The sequence below is a fragment of the Medicago sativa genome, chromosome 3, assembly GCF_051527215.1.
Source record: "Medicago sativa cultivar Bolivia chromosome 3, Bolivia_mono, whole genome shotgun sequence".
Classification (NCBI taxonomy): domain Eukaryota; kingdom Viridiplantae; phylum Streptophyta; class Magnoliopsida; order Fabales; family Fabaceae; genus Medicago; species Medicago sativa.
Genome location: NC_140751.1, coordinates 97960410 through 97978625, shown reverse-complemented (window position 1 = coordinate 97978625; position 18216 = coordinate 97960410). Strand labels below are relative to the sequence as shown.

The following is an 18216-nucleotide window of genomic DNA, read 5'->3' as shown; positions in this document are numbered from 1 at the left end:
AAAATATTGTTGAACAACTTTTTGTCTTATAAAATGTTATTTTGGTGCGTCTCTGTGTGTTTAAGTTGATAAAGACGATATATGTAAGGTCTGAAGTTTGAACCTCAGATACCATAAAAAAAAATGTTATTTTGTATTTTAGAAATACTATATTTGGTACAAAAAGTTGTCATGCTGTTTAATGGACACAAATTTCAATTTTTGCTCAATCTCTTGTCTTGTTCAATCTCTTATCTTTTTAGTTTTTTTTTATAGCGTTGCAATGTAACGAGGCAAAAAGGAAAAGGAAACAAGAGGGAGAGTCGAAATTAAGTTTCAAGTTTATGTCTCAGGGGGAGAGATTTCAGGTCAGACGGAGGGCAGTTCCAGTGAGCAGGGCACCTTGCATGTGATCCTTCCTTAGTCGTAAAATCTGCACACATATTTTGTTCCCTTCCCTAAGAACATGCACAAATGTTGTATTTTCATTTTCGTGTAAAACATCTCTAACATGAATGATGTCAGTAGCATAAGTGTGAAAGGTATGATCATGACCTGCAATAATCAGGTCAACTGTTTTCAAACAATCACTCTCACAAATAATGTAATAATGTTGACATAGCCTTTGTTACTATAAAAACCAAGACTTATCTATATAGCACGTAACTCAGCTAATAACGCACCCGGCATCAATATTTTTTTAAAAATGCATTAATTTTTTTTGGGAATTATGTAGAATTTCTTCTTATCCTTCAACAAAAAAAAACACATATTTCACTCTATTTTTTAAAGGAAACTATTGCTTAAACAACAAATAAGTTATGAAAATGAAATCCAACAATATCTGTCCCCTTGTTAAACTATAGATTTGTCTACTTTTATACTCTCTCTAATTCTTTTTATAACAGGTGAATGAATGGATTAACAAATGGTGATGTATTTAATTCATATTATGAACTAAATACATTAATTTTTGTTGATTTATTTATCTTTTATAAAAATAAAATAAAAACTACAGGGAGTGTTCTTTTATAAATAAATAAATAAAAAACTACAGGGAGTATTATCGTTACTTACTACTAGCAACCACTATTATAGGAAAAGAAAATTATGTTTATTGGATAATTGATATATTTTATTTATAATATGGACAACATGCGTCGAATATTAAATAAACGAGAATTTTCTTCTTATAATAAAGATCCAAAATAATACTTTCATCCTCTCGGTTGATTTTTTATTGTCGCTTTTACAGATTTTTTTGGGTTTATTTACTTGTTGATTTTAAAACTCAACGAAACATTAATTGTTTTTCTATTAATATTACTCATAATTATTTACTACAAAGAGAGGAATAGATTGAAATGAAATGATTAAACATTAAGAGTATGTTTGTGAAGCGAGTGGCTAGAATGCCGTCTTGTGATCGAAAAGAAATTTTGAAAATTCTGAAGAAAAAGGACCGGAAAAGGAAGGAACGAATGTTATCTATTAAGTCAAAAGAACTTTCTAATTCTACCTCTGAATCTTCGAAGAATTCCAATGCTTCAGTCAATAATGGCGATTGGATGAATTGGGTTGTGTTAAATGAGAAACCAAGTGCGGTACAGAAGGATGTTACGGATTTGGGAAAGGTACTTGGGGTGAAATTCAAAGGTGATACCAATAATAGATTTAATTTGTTGACGAGGGAGGGAAGGAAAGAGTGGAGGGCAGCAAGTGGTGTTGAAGGGAATTCGATTGATGGGGTACGGAGTTGAGGGTGGTGGTGTCGGTTGGGGTGGGGATGGAGAGTGGTTTTAATGAAGGTGTTATCTTACAATGCGAGGGGGTTAGGAGGTGGTGAGAAGAGGGCGGAGGTTAGGCGTTTGGTTCATGACAAGAGTCCATTTGTGTTGTGTGTGCAGGAAACGAAGTTGAGCTTAGTCGATGATTTTTGTGTTAAAACTTTTTGGGGTGACGCACCGTGTGGCTATTCATATCAACCATCGGTCGGAGCCTCAGGAGGTTTGATCACAGTGTGGGATTCTACTCGTCTTAATGTCTGGTTTTCATCGAGTTTTGATCACGTCTTGGTAATTGGTGGGACGGTTTTGCTCACAGGTGAAGATGTCGTTATTATTAATGTTTATGCACCGTGTGATTCAGCGGCTAAAATTTTATTGTGGGATCGGTTGTCTCCCTTTGTGTTGAGCAAGAAGGATTCATGTCTCTGTGTGTGTGGGGATTTTAATTCCGTCCGAAGTATTGACGAGAGAAAAGGAAGAGGGATGGTTTTTAGACAGTCAGAAGCCGATAGGTTCAACACATTTATTGATGATAGTTTTTTGATTGATTTACCTATTTGTGGCCGCTTATTCACTTGGTATCGTGGCGATGGCATTTCGATGAGTCGTTTGGACAGGTTCTTGTTATCGGAAAAGTGGTGTGAGAGATGGCCTAATTGTATTCAGGTAGCACTACAACGAGGTCTTTCTGATCACGTGCCTTTGGTTTTATATGCGGATGAGTCTAATTGGGGACCCCGTCCGTTGCGGATGCTGAAGTGTTGGTCGGAATATCCTGGATACGCTGAATTTGTTCGTGACCGTTGGGGTTCTTTTAATGTTCAGGGTTGGGGAAGCTATGTGTTGAAACAAAAGTTAAAAATGATTAAAGCTTGTTTAAAAGAGTGGCATCAAATGCATTTGCAGAATTTGGAAGGAAAGATTTTAGAAGTGAAAAATCGTATTGCTTATATCGACACAAAAGGGGAGGTGTCTGCGCTTTTAGATGAGGAAGTAAACGAACTTCATGAACTATCTGTGAGTTTACATTCCATGGCTCGGGTTCAAACAAGTATTAATTGGCAGAAGGCTAGGTTGAACTGGTTACAGGAGGGGGATGCGAATTCTAAATTTTTTCATGGAGTCATGTCTAACCGGCGGCGACGTAATACTGTCAATTTGGTGAACGTGAATGGAATTAATATCGAAGGGGTCCAAAATATCAGAACAGCGGTTTATGATCATTTTTCTAGCCACTTTAAAGTAGTAGGAGCTGTTCGGCCAGGTGTGGAGGGCTTATCTTTTCGTAAGCTATCTTGTAGAGAAGCGGGAACTTTAATCAAACCCTTTTCGTTGGAATAGGTGAGGCAGGCCGTGTGGGATTGTGATAGTTATAAGAGTCCGGGTCCGGATGGCGTTACTTTTGGATTTGTAAAAGAATTTTGGGAGTTGTTGAAAGATGATTTTATGCGATTTATTGTGGAATTTCATCGTAACGGTAAGTTGTCGAAGGGGGTTAACTCTACTTTTATCGCTTTAATTCCGAAGGTTACCAGTCCACAACGGCTTAATGATTTTCGTCCTATCTCTTTGGTGGGGTCTATGTATAAGGTTCTGGCAAAGGTTTTAGCTAATCGATTACGTGAAGTTATTGGTAGTGTGGTGTCCGAATCTCAATCTGCTTTTGTTAAAGGGAAACAAATTTTAGATGGAATCCTTATTGCCAACGAAGTTGTCGATGAAGCTAAGCGTTTGAAGAAGGAACTCCTTATGTTCAAGGTTGATTTTGAAAAAGCTTATGATTCAGTGGACTTAAAATATCTTGACTCTGTGATGGCTAGTATGAATTTTCCAACTCTATGGAGGAAGTGGATTTCAGAATGTGTAGGAACGGCAATGGCCTCGGTTCTTGTTAATGGTAGTCCGACGGATGAGTTTCCGATCGAGCGCGGTCTACGTCAAGGGGACCCTCTCTCGCCGTTTTTATTTTTGTTGGCTGCCGAAGGTTTCAACGTCTTGATGGAGGCTATGGTGGGTGTGAATAGGTTCACGGGTTATAGAGTGGGCAGCATGGGTGAGGTTAATCTTACTCATCTTCAGTTCGCCGACGACACGTTGATTATTGGTGAGAAGAGTTGGCAGAACGTGCGTTCAATGCGTGCGGTGTTACTTTTGTTCGAAGAATTATCGGGGCTGAAGGTGAACTTTCATAAGAGTATGTTAACTGGTGTTAATATTTCCGATTCTTGGTTGATAGAGGCGGCTAGGGTGATGAATTGTAGAACGGGGACCATTCCTTTTTTTTATTTGGGACTTCCTATTGGGGGGGAGTCCAGGAAGTTGAGTTTTTGGAAACCGGTTATTGATCGTATAGCTGCTCGCCTGTCCTCGTGGAATAATAAATTTCTCTCATTTGGTGGTCGCTTGATATTGTTGAAATCTGTCCTGTCTTCGCTTCCGGTTTACTTTCTTTCCTTTTTCAAGGCTCCTGCAGGTATTATCTCTTCTATTGAATCTATATTTAAAAGATTTTTTTGGGGGGGTGGTGAGGATCATAGGAAAATAGCATGGATAAATTGGAACTCTGTTTGTGTTCCGAAGGAGGATGGTGGGTTGGGGGTTCGGAGGTTAGGTGAGTTTAATATGTCGTTGTTGGGAAAATGGTGTTGGAGGATGTTGACTGACAAAGAGGGGTTGTGGTATCGTGTTCTGAAGGCCCGTTATGGGGAGTTAGGTGGCCGGTTGAGGGAGGGGGGAAGGAATGATTCTATGTGGTGGCGGACTTTATGTCATGTCCGAGGAGGGGTTGGAGAGGGAGTGGGGAGTTGGTTTGATAATAACGTCCGTAGGATTGTTGGAGATGGCCGTTCAACTTTATTTTGGTTTGATCATTGGGTTGGGGGATCGCCATTGCGCTTCCAATTTCCTCGACTCTTTGATTTAGCCGTAAATAAGGATTGCACGGTGGAGGAGATGGTGAGGTTAGGTGGGGAGACGGAGGGAGGGGCGTGGGAATGGAGGAGGCGTTTGTTAGCTTGGGAGGAGGAGAGTGTCAGGGTGTGTTCCGAAGTGTTACTTAACGTTGTTTTGCAGGATGATGTTTCTGATACGTGGCAGTGGCTTTTAGATCCTGTGCATGGCTATTCGGTGCGGGGTTCCTACCGCTTTCTCACTTCTTCAGGTGAACAGGTGAATAGGACTTTTGTTGATGATGTCTGGCACAGATTTATCCCTGAGAAAGTGTCTCTGTTTGTGTGGCGTCTCTTGCGTAACCGGATTCCAACAAAAGATAATCTATTGCGGCGAAACATTATTCATGTCAACGACCTGGAGTGTGTATCCGGGTGTGGAGCATCCGAAACTGTTAACCACCTTTTTCTTGAATGTGATTTTTCATATGCTTTGTGGCTTCAGGTCTGGAATTGGGTGGGGCTCTCGGTCGTTCATCCTTTACAGATACGTGATCATTTTATTCAGTGTTCTTTCATGGCGGGCATGCCGCGAGGCACTCATTCTTTCTTTAAGGTCATTTGGTTCGCTTGTGTTTGGGTGATTTGGAAGGAACGTAATAACCGTACATTCAAAAATATGGTGTCAACTCCTTTGGTTCTAGTTGAGAAGGTCAAATTGCTCTCTTTTTTGTGGTTGAAAGCCAAACAGCCAATCTTTAGTTATTGTTATCATGACTGGTGGAAACATCCGCTACCTTGTATGGGTGTCCACTAATTTTTATTTTGTCTGTTTTCCTGGTGCTCTTTTTTCAGTGGCACTTTGTTTTTGTAAACTTTGATCGGTGGTGTTTCTTGCACTCCTTGTGCAGGGAGCTTCACCGTTGATGTTAATATATATATATACCATTTTGATTTGTGCAAAAAAAAAGAGTATGTTTGTTTTTTAAGGAAATCTTAAAATACCAGTGTTGTTAGTTGAATTGGATTTTTTCTAGCACAAAATATTTAACCCAGCACACGGTATATTTTTTACGAAATAGATTTTTTAGGTACTACTAATATTTAACCCATTATTTCATTATTGTGTTTGAGTTTGTGAAAAACTAATAGAAACAGTGGTTTAACATGCCTAATGAGTAAAGACACGACAAGTAGGGGCAGGAATAGGCCGGGTCGAAATAGTTTTTGCTTAAATAGGTCAGACTTAGTTGAAAAAAATAAAACATACAATTGACTTGTTAGCTCGTCAAAGACTTTTAAAAAACTTTATTTTAAGCATGATTTAACCTTTTTAAAAGTCTGGTCTAGTCTATTAACATGTCTAAAAGTCTAATTTGTACTAAAAAAATTAAATAGAATATTTGACGTATTTATAAAAAAACTGGTAAACATATATTTCTTAAAACGCTAATAGATCAATAAAATCTTGTAAAGATGCAGATCCATTTTTTTCCACTTTACAAGCATATATTGCATGTATATCCGTTAAAATTTTGTAGAGTTTGTGCATCCATTTTGTATAGGCTAATACACCTAATGTTGTCAACAATGACATTAAATTCATCAAACCTTCTCTATTAGCACACACAACATCTATAAGAACCTACGAGTCACTTAGAAACTTCACACGCAGCAATCCCATTTTTTGCACCCAATTCATGGCATTCAACAACGTAACAACTCCTCCCTCATGCACCAACATGTTATGTTGACACCATCTTGTAAATGCTCGAACAAACTGGCCTTTTATGCCTCAAATACAACAACCAACGCATGTGCGATTTTGTCCACGAAAAAAGCTTGCATCGACACTGCACTGCATATGCATAATATGTCTGCTACTGCTAATGTATGAATCTCTGTTGTTGTTGCTGCTACCGCTGTTTCGGCTTCGGCTGATGTTGTTTCTGCTTATTTCGCTCCTCTCAAATCGTGTAATGGCGCGAACACCTTGCCATGCAGATTGCAGTGAAATATATAATACAAATAATATAGCATTAACATGTTTCGTTCCATTTCTTCTCGTTCCATCATATTCCATTGATCCAAACATAGTCTAATATTTTTACGAATTACCCTACACTCTTAAGTCTAAACTAGGGCACAATAAGTTCTATTCACGATAATTTCACAAGATCACACAATCAAATATACATTCCACATAACATTCAATAATTATAATTGTCACAATATAGATAAACACTAATAATAATATGGTCGTTGCACGTTGCAGTACATTGTTTCTTATATTGTAAAGGGTTAAATATGTTTTTGGTCCCTATAAATATACCAACTTTTCGTTTTAGTCCCTCTAAAATTTTCCTTCAACTTTTAGTCCCTATAAAATTTTCAGTCACTACTTTTGGTCCCTATTTTAAAATTAATTTTTGTATTTTTTTAATGAAATTATGCAGAAATGTGTAGAATATTGTAAAAATCTTTCCCAAAAAAAATTAGATTTTTTTATCAAAACATAAATTTAATATGAATTTTTAACCATCAAAAATATAAAAATTCATATTAAATTCATGTTTTGTTGAAAAATTCTAAATTTTTTTGGGAGAGATTCTTATAATATTATGAATTTTTCTGCAAAATTTTATTCAAAAATATGAATTCTACATATGATTTTACTTTAAAATAGGGACCAAAAGTAGTGATTGAAAATTTTATAGGGACTAAAAGTTGAAGGGAAATTTTAGAGGGACTAAAATGAAAAGTTGGTATATTTATAGGGACCAAAAACTTATTTAACCCTTAAATTTTTGCATATGTTCCATTTAGTGTTTGTTTTTTTTTATTTTCAATCTATTATTATATTATATTATATCGCATCCTCTTAAACAACCACAGTTTTAGAAAACCGACATATTAATCAGTCCAATTAAAACTAATGATATTTACAAATAAATCGACTAGTTAGATTGTCTACACTATGGAACTAGTAGTTTTGCAGAGTCGGATAAATCAGTTCAATTTGTTTCAGTTATACAGTTCGACTGATGACCAACGATTAAACCAATGATTTGATACCCAGATACCTTTGCTGAATTAATCAATTAGTCGGTTTTTATATCACCTATGCTATTATAGGTATGTTTTCCCCCACCTCACCATGGCCATAAAAAAGGCATGTTCACATTTTGTGTTCGAACAAAATTTTATAATCTAGCGATTTTTTTATGACTCTTTCTAGTCTCACCCCATATAATTCTAGTTACACCCAAATTTATTTAAATTTTACAATAATACCAAAATTGTTCTCTTCATGTAAATTTCTAAAAACCCTTCTTTCATTATCATTCTAAACCCTCCCCCCTTTTTTCACCCACAAACCACCATGGATATGCAATCAATACCTACTAAAATTGCCAATTAAATCAACATCTCCTCCATTGATACGTACTCGATTCATACAAGTAAGTGAATTTCATAAATTTTTCCGAGTTTCTATTTATCGTTTGCTCTATGATTTATTTGATGTTGTTAATTTTACCATGGATGTTTATCGTTATTGTTAATTTCACGGTTGTCTGTCGATTTGTTTGATTTAATTTTACGTAGAAGGGTAACATAATTTACGTTTACATAGGTCTCACGTGAATTTAGTTTACGTACACATTCTAAAGAGGAATAACATACACGTAAACTCAGTTTACATGAACTTAAGTAAACTCAGTTTACATAAACTGTGTAAACTAAGTTAGTTTACTTAACTTATGTAAACTCAGTTTACATAGTGTATGTAAACTCAACTTATATAAACTACGTAAACTATGTAAACTCTTATTGTAAACTCAGTTTACACATTGTATGTAAACTCAGTTTACATAAACTATGTAAACTTAATTTACATAAACTGTGTAAACTCAATTTTCGTAGTGTATGTAAACTCACTACGTAAAATGAGTTTACATAAACTACGTAAACTCAGTTTACATAAACTGTGTAAAATCAGTTTACGTTAGTTTACTTAACTTATGTAAATTCAGTTTACATAAACTACGTAAACTTAGTATACATAAACTGTGTAAACTCAGTTTACGTAGTGTATGTAAACTCAGTTTACATAAAATAGTTTATTTTAATTAAAGGGTATATTAGTAATTTTGGGGTGTAACTTGGATTATTTGGGGTGTGGGTAGTATCTGTCTTTTTTTATAAGCTAAAAATAAGCATATGTAGAAGAGACTAATGGTTGGCTATCCAAGAAGCATGCAATCAAAGATATTCCGCATATTTTGCTTACTGTAAGACAAGAGATTGAATGAAACTATATTTACGGCAGTCGTGAAAATTCTCTAAACAGTAATAAAAAAAAAAAACCAAAAACTGGTTGTTACTTGTTGCACAAGGAACGGTGAATTATTTACTAATTTTGTTTTAAGCAAAAGAACCTGCAACAAGGTAAATAAATCAAGCATATACCCAAAAAGTTCTTTGCTAGGAGAGGTACATAGGATTTCAAAATAAAAACACAAATTATGTTATCATTTTATTAACAAATTTTAACATGCAAAAAGCAAGCAACTTTTAATTGCTTCTTACAGAGATAGAGAAGAAACTATATTGTTTTTATAATTTGTGTTTGTTGAAATAGCACCAAGAGTTTTGGTAGAACTAGAGAATGTGGGTGCCAATGAATAAGACGAAGGAGAAAAATTGTGTAAATGGATTAGTAGCAGTGGCAATAGATAATGAAAAGGGAAGCCAGCGTGCTTTCAAATGGGCTATTGATAATCTTCTCACAAAAAATGCAACTGTAATTCTCATCCATGTCAAAATTGAGGAACCTTCTCTTTCTTCGCCGCCTACTAATTTCACCCAAAGTATGTATTTCTTATACATTATGATGATTAATACTCCTTTTCTACCATATCCATAAAACTTGCATTTTTATTACTAGCATGAAAACGAGCACATTTCTCTGTAACGTGTAAAGGTATTTTATTATGCTTCATTTTTTTTTTGAAACCTTTATTACGCTTCATTGTGTAAATATATTATTTATGCTTTCATTACATTATTGATTTGTCAATTGGTTGATTACAGAGGGAGGAGTAAAAGCCAAACCAGAAGCTCAAGACACAAATTTTTTTTATGCCATATTGCGTGTTTTGTCTACACAGATGTGAGTTGCATTTCTTTTACAGAAAAAATATAACTGAAAATATCAACGCTGTTTACGATCTACAATTCTCAATTTAGGGATTAAACATGTTTGTGGAATTGAAATACAACGGTAAACGAGTATTTTTGGCAATAATGATCAATTAAGTGTTTTATAGAGTCTTATCGTCTCTATTTTTTGTGTTTCTTTTGGTGGAAAAGATGCAATACAAGTGTGTACTACTGGAAGATGCAGATGTATCAAAAGCATTGATTAAATATGCCTCTCAGACGGGAATTGAGCATTTGGTTCTTGGCTCCTCAACAAAAGCTAATTTGCTTGAGTATGCATCTATTTTTATAAGTAGCATAGCATGTTGCAAAGTTTACTTTTAGCTTCTAGTTTTCTACCATACTTTCTAACAACTTCACACTTTTAGGCTGGATAATTGATTTTTTATATCACTGTGTACTTAATTTCTGAATGAATTTTATTCATCATCAGAAGATTCAAGGTATTCGATATTCCTGGAACAGTGTCAAAAACGGCGCCAAATTTTTGCACAGTTTATGTCATTAATAAAGGAAAGATTCAATCGATGCGATCTGCCTCTCGTCCTGCTCCAAATATTTCCCCTCTACAAGTTAACCAAAGTACCATCGAACTATACCAATCAAATACAAATGAGATGGAGGAAGAAACACATGGATCAGAAGGTCCACAACATGCAGATGCAAGAACAAATGATCAAAGTACAATTCTACGGGTATTGGATGCTTTGCAAAAGCTGCAGGGAAGCGTCACTCAGTTAGAACAGACAATGTCTACCAGGATAGAGGCGGTGGGGGATCGTCTTAAGAAGGTAGAAGACAAAGTTGACATTCTTCATCAACAAGCAAAAGACTGAGTAAAATATAGCTAAATCTTGTAGTATTAAATTAAAACAATCAAAACTTTTTTTTCTTCAGTACAACAAAAGATGCTGGTATTCAATCAAGATTTGCCGGAACTTATAAAATATCTATTGGTATTAAAAAATACAGAGATGCCGACGGATTCTTTGGTGTAATGGATTTTGAGAAACTTTTTAGTTGAAATACACTCACTCAACAATCTCATACATAAGCTCGAGATTTTCTCACATTCCTAAGGATTGTTTTCCGTCGTTGCCACCGATTGTCTTCGTTCAAAACTTGATTAGATTTTTCAATCTTCTACTCCGTCCGTCCTGGATTAACTGAGCCATTTGCTCATTTCACACATATTAAGAAAAATGTATAAATGAAGAAGAGAGAAAAATGGTTTTAAGTGCTCTTTTTAAGTATTGGTGCATTCTCCACTATCATAAATACAAAGTGAAATATAATGAATTGAGAGTGATGAAAGTAATATTAATTAGAGTTATAAAGGAAAAAAAAGTAATTAATATTGTATTGAAAAGTGAAATAGCTCAGTTATTTTGGTACCTTTTTTTTTTTTGCTAATGACTCGGTTATTATGAAACGGAGGGAGTATCTCTTTCCAATTTTTTATTTTGTTCATAGTCAATTTCAACTTGACATTAGTTCTTAAAAAAAAGACTGACGTTTGTATTTTTTTTGTTTTACAAAAGTGATATTGGTATTTTATTACACATTTCCTTTTTATGCATATTCATTCAACGTGTTTTTATTTTATTTTATTTTTTACGTGATGTATATTTCTAATTGTACATTATTTCATAAGAACTTCATCGGTCATTGTTAATTTTACAACTTCGATGTATTTTTTATATTGTTTTTGCGTTTATTGAACTTGTTTTAATTTTCAAGCAAAATAGAACCTTCTTATTTCATTCACAAGTTTGTTGAATAAGGCAAAAAAATAAAATAAAGAAAATATCTATGATAAAACAATAATTATGAATTCTTTGTTCCAACAAAATGAAAGAACGAGAAGACGAGACACTAGTTTTATAAATCTTATGAAGTACTCCATCCGATCTCAAATGTAAGAAACTTTTCACTTTTTAGATTCATTCAATAATGTATACATCATTTATTGAATACATCATTTATTGAATGAATACATCATTTATTGTATACATCATTCATTCAATAATGAATTCTTTATTGAATACATCATTTATTAAGGAAATAAATGAATACATCATTTATTTCCTTTTCAATAAATGATGTATACATCATTTATTGAATGAATCTAAAAAGTGAAAAGTTTCTTACATTTGAGATCGGAGGGAGTACTTTGAAATCTTAAATTCTCTAGTATGAATCCATTAAAATCCAAATTATGAATCCATTAAAATCCAAATTGAAGAATCTTAATTATAAAAAGTCTTTTAAAATATCATAAAGTCGTTATAATTTTAAAAAGTTTTTTAAAATATTCAAGACTTTTTCAATTAAAACAGTCTTTTAAAATCTCAATTCAATATATCGAAAAAAATATTACTACTATGTGGTTTCTTTTTGTTGACAATAAATTCATTATATGTTGGTTAATTTTTAATTTTTGAATGTTCAAATTTTTGGAATAAAAAATTCGAGCATCCGTAACTTAAAATAAAATACGAAGCAATTAATGCATACAACTTAAAATACAACAATGGAGAGTGCATAAAATAAAATAGGAAGCAATTATTAAAAAGCTTTGATAGCGAGTGTTTTAACTATATTAGCTAATGAATCATTTAATAAAAACTTTGTTTTAGAAATTCAAATTCTTATTTTTATTTAAGCAATAATTACACTTTTTTGATGTAAATTTAATTAGGGTTAATTAAGTTTTTAGTTCTTATAAATATTCACAGTTGTTTTTAGTCCCTTCAAAATAAAATCACACTTTTTAGTCCCTGTGACATTTTTCTTAAACATTTTAGGGACTAAAAATGTTGATGAAAATTTTTGACAAGGACTAAAATTGTTGATGGAAAATTTTTATATGGACTAAAAATGCTGATGGAAAATTTTATAGGGACTAAAAAGTGTGATTTTATTTTGTAGGGACTAAAAACAAAACTGCGAATATTTATAGGGACTAAAAACTTAATTAACCCATTTAATTATTTTGTCATTGTTAGGTTAACTCAATTTATAGGAACAATGTATAATAAAAAGTAAATTTAAATCCCCGTGAGCTTAGCTAAGTTGGTAGAGATATTACATTTTATATGCAGGGCCGGGGTTCGAACTCCGGACACCCCACTTCTCCACAATTAAATTGCGTGAGTTCTAGCCACTGCTGGGCTACTTGACAAAAAAAAGTAAATTAAATTATTTTAATGCTTTAATCAATGCGAATGACACTCATTAACGGGTGTGATTAATGAATAGAGTAGGCTAGTGGCAGTGCAGTGAAGCACACGGGAGTCTCCATCTTTGCTCTGATTTAAGGGAACCACCAACCACACCTTGCGTTGCGATGATGATGCCGATTCTCTTCTTACGCCAGCTGTGTTTCATAAATCACTTTTATTATTTATTATATTTTTTCTCACTTTCATTCATTTTACCACTACTCCTCACTCTCTCTTTAACTATCTATCGCTTTCTTTCCATTTTTCAATTTCACCTCTTTACTATTTCTTCACCCCACCCATTAATTTATACTACCTCTTCCCTATTTTGTTAAATTTCTCATAAGACATGTAAACGAACCTTTTTTTATTCTTCAGTGTTGGATTTGATTACTTGATTCGGTTATATTCTTCAATTCAGTGAGTGTTTGATTCAATTTTCATTTTCAGTTTTGACTTTGGGTTTTATTATTATTAATAAATAAAAATCCTAAAACTAATTGGATTTGATCGATCGATCGATCGATCTCATTAATCCGCCATGGAGATCCGAACCGATGCAGAATCTACTTCATTTTCTTCAAGGTTTTCTTCCTTCAATTCTTTCTTCATTCAATCGCAAGCTAGAATTAATTAACAGTTAATCTAATTGCTAAATGTTGATGCAGTTTAATTGCGGCAGTGTCATATGGAATTGCTTCAATGGCAATGGTTTTTATCAATAAAGCTGTTCTCATGCAGTATTCACATTCAATGACTCTCCTCACTTTGCAGGTTTGTTTGCATTGCATTGCATGCTTAATCTATCTTTCTCTTTTATGTATTGATTGATATATGCATGTCTTCAATTCTGACTTATATATATCTTCCAAGACACTTAGCATGCATCATTAATTATTTTGACTATATTTATTTTAAAAAATAATAATAATAATAAATGAATCTAGTAATTTAAAACAGACTTTTTTTTTTTTTTTAGGGAAAAACAGACTTATATTTAGGAATAAACTTTCCTTTCCAAAATGCTTATATTTACGAGCAGGGTTACTGATAAATCATAAATGCACTTCCTCCTACCTTAAATATAATCAGAAAAAAGTATATATATTTGGTCCAAATCATGTTTACACTTACATATACTTTTCATGCTTATGTTTAGGCTGGAGGGAGTATCTTATAATTTGATTTTTTTGTTTAAGTAGGTTTAAATTAAGGGTCAGATGTAATATTGTTTTTTAACATTCATTTATTGTTTTTTTTTGTCTTTCTTAGCAACTAGTTACCACCTTGCTTATACACTTTGGTCGAAAAATGGGATACACAAGAGCAAGAGGGGTAGATTTGGCAACGGCCAAGCAACTGCTCCCGGTTTCATTTTTCTATAATGCCAATGTCGCATTTGCTTTGGCCAGTTTGAAAGGAGTCAATATCCCAATGTATATTGCCATAAAGAGGCTTACACCGCTTGCTGTACTTATCGCTGGATGTTTCATGGGGAAGGGGAGACCTACAACTCAGGTAATGGTTTCTGTAGTTTTCTTCATTTTTTGTTTGTTAATGTCAAGGTTGTGTTTATTCTGCCACCTTTTAAGCTAGTTTATGAACGATAAACAGCAAAATCTCTTGATTAAACTGTGGTCAACAAAGATCAAAGAGGGTTATTAGAAAAAGCATTTTTTGCTTTTAAAGAAGAAGAAGAATAAGAAGAACCATTGGTAACGGGGCTTGGTTAATGTTATGAAGAGGGTGTTTAAGCTGGTAATACAACTTTGATCTTCGTGTCGAAACATTATTCCCAAAATGGATTCTGAAAATTGAAGAAGGGAAGGAACCTTATATTACAGCAGTGAACAGTATCAAAATGTAATGTTTGTTTGATTGGGTGCCTTCTGCCTACTAAGACTATTGGTAGCATTATATTATTTCCCTCTCTTAAGCTGACAAAAAATCTTTTGATGTTAGATTTATCATCATTTGCTTTTATCTTAATGAATTTCTGGTAGAATAGACATTATGGAATCTCAATCTAAACTACAGTTGTATTTATTTTGCGGGGGCTGTTGTTTTGATTTCTCTACCAATTTTAGTAGAGTTTACACTCAATAGAAATGGTGTTCCTTTCTGTCATATATCAGGTGACTCTCTCAGTGATATTGACTGCTGCTGGAGTTCTCATAGCAGCCCTTGGAGATTTTTCCTTTGACCTTTTTGGGTATAGCATGGCTTTCATTTCTGTTTTCTTCCAGGTGATATGCTGATATTTTGTTGTCCATAATCCTTTAAATGGAGTAATAGATACTGTAACTGTGCATGCTTTTCTCATAGTGTTGCCTACTCTCCTATGCAGACCATGTACCTTGTGCTGGTGGAAAAATCTGGCGCTGAGAATGGACTTTCATCAGTGGAAATCATGTTCTACAACAGTTTTTTATCTCTTCCGTTTTTGATGTTTCTTATTATAGCCACAGGGGAATTCCCATATTCTTTATCTGTATTATTTGCAAAGGTCAGACTCTTAAAGTTATTCTTTGTATCAAAATTGATTCTGCGCTACCATGTTTTGAATGTTGGCATTTTCTGTCTTTTGATCTAGACAGTCTGATAAATACAATGCTTTCAAAATTAACTGCTAAAAGTCTGTTTTTTGATCTAGACAATCTGATAAATAAATATAATGTTTTCAAAAGAAACTGCTAAAAGTCTTGGTTATAGTTTGATTTTGATCTACTTACTATTAGGTTATCCCCAATACTAAATGTTTTGTGCTTATTTGTTGTCTTGTGCTTGTCTTTCCGAGTTGTCAGGCAACTCAAAGGGAATTATCAATTATGTCAGCGCTAGTCTTCCCCTCCTCAGTCTGGTTTGAGAGGTTTTATGCTAATATTCCACCTATTTTTTTCACTCAAAATAACACCTACCTGTTGAGGAGGGGGGGTTGAGGTTTGGAGAGAATTTAAGTTTGTGGGAACTCGGGATTGGGCATGAAACAGAAATCTTGTTGAAAGAAAAATAGGGAAAGGGTGTGAAATTACCTGAGCGTGGTGGGGTGGAAAGCAAGTTTAATACTTCTGCTTAGAGTAACTTTTAATTTTGCCATGATAAGACGGGTCTTTTCCAGTAATTGAACACCTATTTGTCTATATTGTATAATAATGAACTAGATGCTCTATAATTATAAATTAATTGTCAGATCAATTGACAGTTTATTCAGTTCTAAATTATATCATTGGCTTAGTGTATTTCTCAAATGAGAATCAATTATAGATTGTATAAACTTTGTTGTGATGGTTAACATCAGAAACCATAGCTTGCAACATATCTGGGAAAGACTAAAAGTTTGCATATACTAGTATCTGATAACGTGACATGGCTGTGTCATTTATTATTTTAGTGATATATTGATGTGAAAGCTAGCATCTAACTTAACTTTTTTTTTTTTTTTTCCTTCGCAGAGTTATTCTTTTTCATTTCTGGTGATCCTTATTCTTTCGTTGGTGATGGGCATTGTTCTCAACTTCACCATGTTCTTGTGCACTATTGTTAATTCTGCTTTAACTACAACGATTGTGGGTGTTCTTAAAGGAGTTGGTTCCACGGTAAGCTAGGAGTGATCCTGTGTTTGCCATAGAATTTTCTGTCACTAGAACCTAATATTGATACATAGGCATAATCCATTCATCTTTTGTTTGTATTTTATGTGACTTATTACAATAAATAATAAATACAAACACTAAATCTGTTTCTTATTGTTTCTTCAGACCTTTGGTTTCTTCTTACTGGGTGGTGTTCAAGTCCATGCTTTGAATGTGACTGGATTGGTCATCAATACAGCTGGTGGTGTGTGGTATTCATATGCTAAATATCAGCAGAAAAAAAGTAAGACAGTGAAGGTAGTTACAGATGTGGAGGCTCATCGTAAATAGAAGGTTTATTGACGACTTACAGTGAAAACTATAGCAATTGCATAAATGTTTCTTTTTCTTTAATTTACTAGTTGTGTGATTGTATTTGTAGCTCCCTCCGCCCCCCCTCTCTTTCTCATCATTTTACAGTAATCACAGAATCACATAGTTGGAGCCTCAGAGGTATAGTATACTGACACGATATTCAAAATTCAATAAAAATGTTTCATAATTGTATTTCTGTTGCAAATACAGCAGAATATCAGATTAGGGCATTATGAGTAAATCCAAGTTGGTCCTTGAAATTGTATGGCTGTATCAACTTAGTCCTCACATTATCTATCATCAAATGCATCTCTGGCATTATTAACTTACCTTCAAATTCAATCTTGGTATTATCAATATAATTTAATTCCAGTCCCTACCAATGGAGGGATGATTTTGATTAAATTTTGTAATTTCAGAGATCATTTAGAATTATTGATAATGTGAGGGACTAGATTGATTTTAACCTACTATTTCAGGGACTAATGTAATTCTTTTATTTTATGTTATATTCCCTTATCTCGACTTTGGAACGTGAATTATTCGATTCTATGGTTTGTGGTAAAACACTAAAACGTGGCTCCTCGTTCCAATTTTGACAGTTATCAATGATTTTGGTCTGTTGATTTTTAAATTGCTTATTCTGATACATGAGAACAGCTTGCAATAACTCTCATATTGAGTAAATTTTATGTGGGTTCCATCATTTTATGACATTTATTTTCAAAATGGCGAAACTTACAGTAATTCCATCTAATAATTGGGAGTGTTAATAAAAGTGTTGGAGAATACTCCTATTACATCTGCTCAGGAAGCTCAGCTGGATGACAGTTATCTCTTGATCCATTTTATTATATTTTTCTGAAAAAACTGTGGGCACATATGCAAGCACCCAATTTGGAAAAAAGTGATATTTGACTTCTGGAGGTTTGTACGTCTGGGGTCATCACTATAACTTAGACTATGTTTGGCTTATGAAAGAAAAGTTGAGGAATGAATTTGGAAGGAAGAAAAGTGAGAAGAGAACATGTAGTTTGTTAGCTTTGTAAAAGCATCCCTTCATCAAGCTTGTTCGTAGGGTTATTTTGATCCTAGAATTAAATAATATACCTAAAAAAACCCTCCTCAACTCATATAATAGTTGTATCATAAGCATCAGGAGAGCAAT

The 18216-nt window shown here is 33.8% G+C and overlaps 3 protein-coding genes across 4 annotated transcripts; all 3 read left to right on the top strand.

Moving 5' to 3' along the window:
* Positions 1-1391: 1391 nt before the first annotated feature.
* On the top strand, positions 1392-3107 carry LOC146942631 (uncharacterized). The gene is made up of 2 exons (XM_085750050.1): positions 1392-1727; positions 1887-3107. Exons 1-2 carry the CDS (start codon positions 1392-1394, stop codon positions 3105-3107), a joined length of 1557 nt encoding a protein of 518 aa, XP_085606176.1.
* Positions 3108-9097: 5990 nt separating this feature from the next.
* On the top strand, positions 9098-10903 carry LOC146942630 (uncharacterized). The gene is made up of 3 exons (XM_085756670.1): positions 9098-9525; positions 9749-10149; positions 10311-10903. Exons 2-3 carry the CDS (start codon positions 10028-10030, stop codon positions 10711-10713), a joined length of 525 nt encoding a protein of 174 aa, XP_085612796.1. The 5' UTR covers positions 9098-9525; positions 9749-10027; the 3' UTR covers positions 10714-10903.
* Positions 10904-13415: 2512 nt separating this feature from the next.
* UTR7 (UDP-N-acetylglucosamine (UAA) transporter family) lies at positions 13416-17240 on the top strand. Of its 2 annotated transcripts, none has more exons than XM_085756669.1 (8): positions 13416-13521; positions 13649-13686; positions 13770-13875; positions 14374-14619; positions 15237-15347; positions 15449-15607; positions 16554-16697; positions 16860-17240. In XM_085756669.1, the coding sequence occupies exons 3-8, from the start codon at positions 13804-13806 to the stop codon at positions 17022-17024; spliced, it is 897 nt and encodes a 298-aa protein (XP_085612795.1). In that variant the 5' UTR covers positions 13416-13521; positions 13649-13686; positions 13770-13803; the 3' UTR covers positions 17025-17240. The 2 variants fall into 2 exon arrangements, with proteins under 2 accessions (XP_085612795.1, XP_085612794.1); XM_085756668.1 differs by having other exon boundaries at positions 13627-13686.
* Positions 17241-18216: the final 976 nt, after the last annotated feature.

Bases quoted from the DNA above. Each gene is read 5' to 3' on its own strand.
- LOC146942631 (XM_085750050.1), top strand. From the start codon at position 1,392: ATGCCGTCTTGTGATCGAAAAGAAATTTTGAAAATTCTGAAGAAAAAG. The intron at 1,728-1,886 runs GTACGGAGTTGA...TTGTGTGTGCAG, and splicing joins AAGGGAATTCGATTGATGGG to GAAACGAAGTTGAGCTTAGT.
- LOC146942630 (XM_085756670.1), top strand. From the start codon at position 10,028: ATGCAATACAAGTGTGTACTACTGGAAGATGCAGATGTATCAAAAGCA. The intron at 10,150-10,310 runs GTATGCATCTAT...ATTCATCATCAG, and splicing joins ACAAAAGCTAATTTGCTTGA to AAGATTCAAGGTATTCGATA.
- UTR7 (XM_085756668.1), top strand. From the start codon at position 13,643: ATGGAGATCCGAACCGATGCAGAATCTACTTCATTTTCTTCAAG. The intron at 14,620-15,236 runs GTAATGGTTTCT...GTCATATATCAG, and splicing joins AGGGGAGACCTACAACTCAG to GTGACTCTCTCAGTGATATT. The intron at 16,698-16,859 runs GTAAGCTAGGAG...TTGTTTCTTCAG, and splicing joins TTAAAGGAGTTGGTTCCACG to ACCTTTGGTTTCTTCTTACT.